The sequence below is a fragment of the Staurois parvus genome, unplaced genomic scaffold, assembly GCF_062004578.1.
Source record: "Staurois parvus isolate SC_StPar_1 unplaced genomic scaffold, SC_StPar_1.0 ptg002688l, whole genome shotgun sequence".
NCBI classification, from domain to species: domain Eukaryota; kingdom Metazoa; phylum Chordata; class Amphibia; order Anura; family Ranidae; genus Staurois; species Staurois parvus.
The window spans coordinates 1-9,579 of NW_028320484.1; the positions used below are offsets into that span (position 1 = coordinate 1).

At 50.7% G+C, this 9,579-nt stretch overlaps 1 protein-coding gene across 2 annotated transcripts; it reads left to right on the plus strand.

Annotated features, from left to right (window-relative positions):
• Nucleotides 1-117: 117 nt before the first annotated feature.
• LOC149429853 (calcium/calmodulin-dependent protein kinase II inhibitor 1-like) lies at nt 118-9,312 on the plus strand. 2 transcript variants are annotated; one of them, XM_089666398.1, is made up of 4 exons: nt 171-264; nt 425-470; nt 1,888-2,155; nt 8,376-9,312. In XM_089666398.1, exons 3-4 carry the CDS (start codon nt 1,978-1,980, stop codon nt 8,441-8,443), a joined length of 246 nt encoding a protein of 81 aa, XP_089522524.1. In that variant the 5' UTR covers nt 171-264; nt 425-470; nt 1,888-1,977; the 3' UTR covers nt 8,444-9,312. The 2 variants fall into 2 exon arrangements, with proteins under 2 accessions (XP_089522522.1, XP_089522524.1); XM_089666396.1 differs by lacking the exon at nt 425-470 and having other exon boundaries at nt 118-264.
• The last annotated feature ends 267 nt before the right edge of the window (nt 9,313-9,579 follow it).

The following is a 9,579-nucleotide window of genomic DNA, read 5'->3' on the forward strand; positions in this document are numbered from 1 at the left end:
CCCCCACATCAGAGTCCCCCCCCTGTGTATGAGCCATCCTCTCTCCCCCCCCCCCACATCAGAGTCCCCCCCCTGTGTATGAGCCATCCTCTCTCCCCCCCCCCCCACATCAGAGTCCCCCTGTGTGTGTGTATGAGCCATCCTCTCCCCCCCACATCAGAGTCTCCCTCCCTGCCCTCTCTGTCACTCCACCTCCCTGCTGCCTGCTGTCTCTGCTCTCCCTCCAGCAGGATCTGTCTTTATCTGCACCGCTCTCTCCCTCTGGTAGGTTCTGCTGCCTCTGCTGATTGCCCCAATTTCAATCCCACCCCCCCTGCCTAATACCCCCTTTCCCCTCCCCCCCCTGCCTAATACTCCCCTCCCCCCTCCCCCCCATTCTCTATCCGTCATCATTCTGTCTGTTCTTCCTACCTGTTTATCATAGAGCTGTATTATCTGCTTCTGTCTGCTCTGCCGTCCAATGTACAGAGGTAAGTGCCCCCCCTCCCCTTACTGCAGCCGCAGAGACCCCCCCATCCCTCCCCGCCACCTCCAACAGGTCCCCCTCCTCACCTCTGTCACCCTATTCCCCCCCACCCCTCCCTACAGGTGTCGTGTTTACATCCCCCCCCATCATCTGTAGAGCTGATTCAGATCCCCAGCGACAGCAGCCTTACCCCCCCCCCCCCCCAAGGAATGAATGTGATCACCCTCCATCTACTAGGTAACCTACCTACACCCCCTCACCACAGGTGTCCTGTACGCTTCTCCTCCCCTCCCCCCACCAGGTAGGTCCAATCCTGTACCCTTCATCCCCCCCCAACCTGCTGATGGTGATTACCTTCAATGGTAGCCCACCTCCTACTGGGTAACCTACCTCCTACCTTCCCACTGGGTAACCTACCTCCTACCTTCCCACTGGGTAACCTGCCTCCTACCCTCCTGCTATACAACCTACCCCCTCCCACTGGGTAATCTACCTCCTACCCTCCCACTGTACAACCTACCCCTTCCCACTGGGTAACCTACCTCCTACCCTCCCACTGTACAACCTACCCCTTCCCACTGGGTAACCTACCTCCTACCCTCCCACTGTGCAACCTACCCCCTCCCACTGGGTAACCTGCCTCCTACCCTCCCACTGTGCAACCTACCCCCTCCCACTGGGTAACCTGCCTCCTACCCTCCCGCTATGCAACCTACCCCTCCACTGGGTAACCTACCTCCTACCCTACCACTATGCAACCTACCCCCTCCCACTGGGTAACCTACCTCCTACCCTCCCGCTATGCAACCTACTCCCTCCACTGGGTAACCTACCTCCTACCCTACCACTATGCAACCTACCCCCTCCACTGGGTAACCTACCTCCTACCCTCCCACTATGTAACCTACCCCCTCCCACTGGGTAACCTGCCTCCTACCCTCCCACTGGGTAACCTATCCTCCCACATTGCAACCTACCTTTTTACTAGGTAACCTACCTCCTACCCTCCCACTATACAACCTACCCCCTCCCACTGGGTAATCTACCCCCTACCCTTCCAGTAGGTAATCAACCCATCTCCCAATAGATAACCTACCTCCTACCCTTCCAGTAGGTAAACAACCCCCTCCCACTAGGTAACCTACCTCTTACCTTTTTCTGCCAAGGCAACCTACCTTCCACAAAACCACAGCATTGGCTAACTCCAGACAATGTAATCTACCCCCCTAAATGCATCCCAAAAAGTGTGCTACCTTCTTCTTCCCTGTCCCCCTTCCTCAGTAAGTCATTGATTTACCCCTCACACCTTCTAATCCCCTCCCCCCACCTACTCAAGTCTATCATCCCCCCCCCACCCCACTGCTCACCCCTGTTCTCCCTTTTCCTGCCCCGTCCTGACTGTGGAGCTCTTCCTTCTTCAGGTCCCCCCGCTCCCCCAGCCGGACGATGTGATCGGGGTCTCCGTGGTGAGTGATCAGCGTCCTCCGGAGTGGGCTGTGATCGGTGTCAGCATGTCCGAAGTGCTGCCCTTCAGTGAAGCCGAGCAGCGGGGGCATTATGCCGATGGGGGGGATGGCCAGATACCCCTCACCTGCCGCCTTCAGGACACCGGCAACTTCTATGGCAGCTCTGGCCAGGGGGGAGGCAAGAGGCCCCCCAAACTTGGCCAGATTGGGCGCAGCAAGAGAGGTGAGTCTTCAGTATGAATCTATGTGCCCCCCCCTCGCCCATTCCAGCTGCACCCTTTCCCTTCTGCTTGCACCCCAAAACAAAGTGTGTGTTTTTCCTATTATGCCGTCTGCCTGCACCTCCAACATATATTGTGCAGACTGAGCCTGTGCTTTGTGTGATTCTGCCTGCACCCCAAAATGGGATTTTGTGTGTCCCCATAATACTGTTTGCCTGCAGTTGAGCACAGCCTGTCTCCCCTCATGATACGGCCCTCTTTCACCCCAAAAATAAGTTTGTGTGTCCCTAAATTTTGGTATGCACTCCCACCCTTTCATTCTGCCTTCACCCCCAAGCTGAGAATGTGGCCCCTTAATTCTACTCGCACCTTCTGAGTATGTGTACCTAAAACTGTCTACACCCCAAACAGAGCATGTGTCCCTCTCAATACTATCTGCACCCCCAAACAGAACATGTGTCCCTCTCAATACTATCTGCACCCCTAAATAGAGCATGTGTCCCTCTCAATACTATCTGCACCCCTAAACAGAGCATGTGTCCCTCTCAATACTATCTGCACCCCTAAACAGAGCATGTGTCCCTCTCAATACTATCTGCACCCCTAAATAGAGCATGTGTCCCTCTCAATACTATCTGCACCCCTAAACAGAGCATGTGTCTCTCCTAATACTATCTGCACCCCCAAACAGAGCATGTGTCCCTCTCAATACTATCTGCACCCCCAAACAGAACATGTGTCTCTCCTAATACTATCTGCACCCCCAAACAGAGCATGAGTCCCTCTCAATACTATCTGCACCCCCAAACAGAGCATGTGTCCCTCTCAATACTATCTGCACCCCCAAACAGAGCATGTGTCTCTCCTAATACTATCTGCACCCCCAAACAGAGCATGTGTCCCTCTCAATACTATCTGCACCCCCAAACAGAGCATGTGTCTCTCCTAATACTATCTGCACCCCCAAACAGAGCATGTGTCCCTCTCAATACTATCTGCACCCCCAAACAGAGCATGTGTCTCTCCTAATACTATCTGCACCCCCAAACAGAGCATGTGTCCCTCTTAATTCTATCTGCACCCCCAAACTGAGCATGTGTCCCTCCTAATACTATCTGCACCCCCAAATAGACCCAAATAGAGCATGTGTCCCTCCTAATACTATCTGGACCCCCAGACAGGGCATGTGTCCCTCTTAATACTGTCTGCACCCCCCAAAAGAGGGCTTGTGTCCCGCTTAATACTATCTGTACCCTCAAATTGAGCATGTGTCCCTCTTAATACTTCACCCCCAACCTGAGTGTATGTCCCTCTTAATACTGTCTGCACCCCAAACAGAGCATGTGTCCCTCCTAATATTATCTGCACCCCCAAACAGAGCATGTGTCTCTCTTAATACTACCTGTACCCCTAAACAGAGCACGTGTCCCTCTTAATACTATCTGCACCCCCAAACAGAGCATGTGTCCCTCTTAATACTACATGTACCCCCAAACAGAGCATGTGTACCTCTTAATACGTACCTGTACCCCTAAACAGAGCATGTGTACCTCTTAATACTATCTGCACCCCCAAAAAGAGCATGTGTCCCTCTTAATACTACCTGTACCCCCAACCTGAGAATGTGTCCCTCCTAATATTATCTGTACCTTCAAAGAGAGCATGTGTCCCTTTTAATTCTATCTGAACCCCCAAACTGAGCATGTGTCTCCTTTTATACTATCTGCACCCCCAAAATGAGTTTGTGTCCCTATAATTTTGTCTGTGCAACCAAATTTAGCCTCTATAGTTGTTGCACCCCCAGACTGAACCTTTGTACCCCTATGCTTGACCTCCTTCAGCTAAACCTATATGTTCCTCTTCTTCTGTCTGTCTGCACCCCTAAACCTGTGTGTCCCCCCAAGGTTTTGACATCAGTCATTTCTGCTGTTGTTATATTTAGTATCTTCAGATCTCCAAGGTGTGTCCCCACTCCATGGGATTTGCATGTTCTGCAGTTAAAGGGACATGTTGTACCCAAAAAGTCCAAATCAGTATGGCCGCCAGTGAGAGCAACCCACTCTTGTGCCTGAAGAGGCCTTTGTTTGACCCCACAAATATCCATCATGCAGAGAAGCTGAGGTACCAGGCAGTATCATTGTCGAAAAACTGCCTATGACCTCATCGCATTGGCATTGGTTATAAATGATCACATGACACCTGTGTAAAGCCATTGATGGTAGAGTCATCCAGACTATTTCCCAATAGGCCATCACTATCCATAGCTTTTGACAGGCAGAGGTCTAGAGGTCATCTGTCCATTTTCAGGCCTATTTGTGTCCACCTAGAGGACATCTAGCAGAGGTTCCAGGGACCATTCCAACCTTTGCTCAGACCAGGGGCGGACTGACCATTTAGAAACTCGGGCACTGCCCGAGGGCCCAGGGTCAGTAGGGGGCCCCATGAGATGCCCCTGGTACCCCATGAGTTGTCAGTCCGCCCCTGGCTCAGACCATCTTGAGGTAAAGTGTCCACTCTTGTCCTGTTTTTAGCACCTCTAGAAGATGACTATCCTCTTGAATCCAATTTTCACAACAGCTTCAGGTCAGTTGTCCGCATGGTTTTGACATCAATCATTTCTGTTGTTATATTTAGTATCTTCAGATCTCCAAGGTGTGTCCCACTCCATGGGCTTTGCATGTTCTGCAGTTAAAGGGACATGTTGTACCCAAAAAGCCCAAATCAGTATGGTACAAATCCAGATAGCGTTAGCTCAGTTGTCCAGTTGTCCCCAAGTTTGGCCCATGTTGAGGTCATCTGGCCTCCTGTACCCGTTCCTATTCCAACTAAAGATCAGGTGGTCTATTTTCACCCTATTTGTGACCCATTTACAGCTTGTCTCTGAACGTTTTTCCAGGAATCAGCCCAACTGTTCACTTCCTCCATAGAGTCCACCTTTCGGTTGGCTGTCCTTGTCACTTCTTGAGGCAGTCCACCAGCTGTCCCTTTCAACCCTATAAAAAGATGATCTTGAGGTCAGTCTACCACCTGGCCCAAATGTTCCACATCTAGTCATTGGCAGTCCATTCCCATGACCTGGCCCAAATGTTCCACATCTAGTCATTGGCAGTCCATTCCCATGACCTGGCCCAAATGTTCCACATCTAGTCGTTGGCAGTCCATTCCCATGACCTGGCCCAAATGTTCCACATCTAGTCATTGGCAGTCCATTCCCATGACCTGGCCCAAATGTTCCACATCTAGTCGTTGGCAGTCCATTCCCATGACCTGGCCCAAATGTTCCACATCTAGTCGTTGGCAGTCCATTCCCATGACCTGGCCCAAATGTTCCACATCTAGTCGTTGGCAGTCCATTCCCATGACCTGGCCCAAATGTTCCACATCTAGTCATTGGCAGTCCATTCCCATGACCTGGCCCAAATGTTCCACATCTAGTCGTTGGCAGTCCATTCCCATGACCTGGCCCAAATGTTCCACATCTAGTCGTTGGCAGTCCATTCCCATGACCTGGCCCAAATGTTCCACATCTAGTCATTGGCAGTCCATTCCCATGACCTGGCCCAAATGTTCCACATCTAGTCGTTGGCAGTCCATTCCCATGACCTGGCCCAAATGTTCCACATCTAGTCGTTGGCAGTCCATTCCCATGACCTGGCCCAAATGTTCCACATCTAGTCATTGGCAGTCCATTCCCATGACCTGGCCCAAATGTTCCACATCTAGTCGTTGGCAGTCCATTCCCATGACCTCCCCCAAATGGCCTCATTGTATTGAATAGGTTGAATGGTCTATATTAGGAAATATAAAGTGAGACAGAAGGTGCACCAAACATCTCCACCTCTAGAACCCGACGCTACCTAAGCTGCCCTTCTTCTGGGTGACACTAATGGCCAGTTAGATGGAAAATTGTGGCAACGGCACCTCCTCAGCAGGTCTGAATCAGGAACCAAAATGCCCCATTTCTGTCCCGTGTCAGTCGTAGTGGGGAACTGGTTCAGGAGGCAACAGGAACCTACATCAGAGGGGGGCACGGACCATACATTATTCTGGGTGCCTAGTATAGGAGAAGAGCTGATTTGCATATTTGTAATCCTCTTGGCTTCAAAAACGGAGACAAGATTTTATAGCTGATATTTAGCTTTGAAAACGCAGGAAAGGATGTTTTTCTGTTAGGACTGGAGGCTACCTTTAAAGGGACTCTAGCTCCTCCCATATTCCTATCTTGACAGGTCCTCTTTACATCTCCAGGCGGACAGGCGAAATCAGGGGTGTCAAACTCAATTCCATCTTGGGGCGCATCAGCATTATGGTTGCCCTTAAAGGGCCGGGTGTACCTGTAAGACTAGATGTGCAGAGCACCCCCCCCTTACATCAGATATCAGCCCCCCCCCCCACCATCAGAAGTTAAGAGTCCCTCCCTTACATCACAGTGCACGCCCCTTACCTTGTGCTGCTGCATCAGAGCTTGGAAGCAGAAAGTGCAGGGTCTGGAGGAGGACCAAAGAAGGGCTAGAGTCTACTGAATGCTGAGACCAGGGGAGGCAGAGATGTGCTAAGACAAGGTGGGGGAAGAGAATAGAATCTCCGCTGCTGCATGGAGAAGCTCAGGATCTGGAGAAGGACATCTGTCCTCCTCTCTGCTGCCGACTGCTAAGACAAGGTGGGGGCAGAGAATAGAATCTCCGCTGCTGCATGGAGAAGCTCAGGATCTGGCGAAGGAGATCTGGCCTCCTCTTTGCTGCCGACTGCTAAGACAAGGTGGGGGCAGAGAATAGCCTCTCCGCTGCTGCATTGAGAAGCGCAGGATCTGGAGAAGGACATCTGTCCTCCTCTCTGCTGCCGACTGCTAAGACAGGGTGGGGGCAGAGAATAGCCTATCCGCTGCTGCATTGAGAAGCGCAGGATCTGGTGAAGGAGATCTGGCCTCCTCTTTTCTGCCGACTGCGAAGACAAGGTGGGGGCAGAGAATATCCTCTCCACTGCTGCATGGAGAAGCGCAGGATCTGGTGAAGGAGATCTGGCCTCCTCTTTGCTGCCGACTGCGAAGACAGGGTGGGGGCAGAGAATAGCCTTTCCACTGCTGCATGGAGAAGCTCAGGATCTGGAGAAGGACATCTGTCCTCCTCTCTGCTGCCAACTGCTAAGACAAGGTGGGGGCAAAGAATAGCCTCTCCGCTGCTGCATTGAGAAGCGCAGGATCTGGCGAAGGACATCTGTCCTCCTCTTTGCTGCCGACTTCGAAGACAAGGTGGTGGCAGAGAATAGCCTCTCCGCTGCTGCTTTGAGAAGCGCAGGATCTGGAGAAGGACATCTGGCCTCCTCTCTGCTGCCGACTGCTTAGACAAGGTAGGGGTGGAGACGAGGGGATTGCTGCAGCTGCAGAGGAGGTGCGAGGGCCACACAAAATGGCCGGCTTGGCCGGATTCAGGCCTTGCGTTACACAAATAAACTACATATATGGGAACTGTTTTATCTGCTGAAGCATTTGAATTTCAGTCCACCCCGTCCTGAGAATTACATAGCTCTGCCGCACAGCACAGCCCTACCTGGCAGGACTAGAGACCCGAATTTTCTCTGCTGCAGTTCAAAAACACTTACAGGTCTTGTCCCTCCCCCAACCTGTGACTGGGCAGTGAAAGGAGAAGCAGCAGGCCGATTAGCTCATTCCTTGGTCATTGCGCTGCTTCTCCCGGGGAGGGCAAGAGGCTGGTATCAAGTCAGGTTCAGTTTCTGAAGAAAAAAATAAATGTGATGATCAGGGGTGGACTGACAACTCATGGGGATCATGGGGCCCCTGTGTACTCGCCCACACTCAAAAAAGCCTATGAAAAGGTATCAGGGGCATCTCATGGGGCCCCCTACTGACCCCGGGCCCTCGGGCAGTCCACCCCTGGTGATGATGTATTACTGAAAAGAGCATTATTTGTCTTCTGTATCTTCCTGGGGTTTGTCTTTCATGGTGATGTGGAGAGCGGCGGGGAGGCAGGAATTGCCCTCCCGGCCCGGTTAGGTTGCACCTATGCAGGACATGATATGAGAGATGCCAGTGACGGAGCAGCGATGAACGGTGAGCAGCGTTTCTGCGCTCAGATCCCCCCCCCCTGCGAGCTCTACCTTGCGTTGGGAGGATTTTTTTTTTCTTTTCTTCTTTTATTAGGATGTCAATGCAGCTGAACACCATGGAAACAAAGCCACCCCCTAACCCTGTCCTACTTTTTCTAGTGGTGATAGAAGAAGACGAACGGATCGAAGCCGTCCTCATGTCCGAAAAGGCCCCTCCTGCCGTCTAAACACTTCCAAACGATCTTTTCAAATTTGAAAAAAAAAACCCCCACACACACCGATCGACAAAGAATCGAATACGCCAGATCTTTGTCCCGCCATCAAGAATCTCACCGCTCATATCAACCACAGCATACAACACCACAAGAACCCCCGGAGAGCAGAGCTGGAACAAAAAATAAAACGGAGAGATCTGGTTTATAAAAAAAAATAATCTCATACAGCAGCTAAGGTCGTCTTTTTTAGGGGTTTCCGTGGCCCCCAACAATCATACCGTTACATCTTGGGGAGGCTGCTTGGTGGCAGCTGTTTTTTTTTTTTTGCCTGGGGGGAAAAACTAAAAAAAAACAAAAAAACATTGACTTGTAGGGGCTTCAAAAAGTTAACCAGCCGTGGGTGTTGCTCATAAAGAGATTTTGGGGACAACTGTCTTCTTTTATTCTTACGTCTGAAGGAGATTTGCCAACGCGGACACCGACCCGGGACCCTGTCGTAGCCAGACTGCGCACACTATTTTTTTTTTTTTTTCGCCAGGGGGCGCAATGAATGACTGAAGGGTCCTTTGTCCGAAAAAGGGTACATTGCCAGGTATCTCAGATTCCATATCTACTGACAAATGTGCCCACTTTTATTTTTTTACTCTGGATAAAAACCATTGTGTTAATTTTTTTTTTTTTCTCAGTGCTTGAAGACTTTGGAGTTACCATCTTGGTACTCAGTCGTGCTGCATGATACCGTGAGATAATTCCCAAAGTTCATGATCTTCCTAAGCTTAGCCAGTCGCCTCCCTTCCCTCTGACTCCCCAGCGGTAACGAGCCTTCTCTATGGCAGCTGTACATGTGCACTTTTGAAATTAAAAAAAAAACAAAAAACGTAGGTTCTTTTTTTATTAATTAGAGGTTGGTGGGTGCTACAAAACCTTTTGTTTACGAAACGTTGAGAATATTTTTTTTTTCTCCTGATTTTGTACAAGTAAGCAAATTTTCGAGTGGGTTTAACTTAAGGTCTTCCAGTTGGGATTGAGCATGTTGGGATTCGGTTACAAAGCTGTTGAACCAGTCGAAGGACAGATAGCTCACAAATGTACATCAGTTAATGTCCAGCACTGGTTCAAGTCAGCCGTCATGGCCAACGATGGTTTGT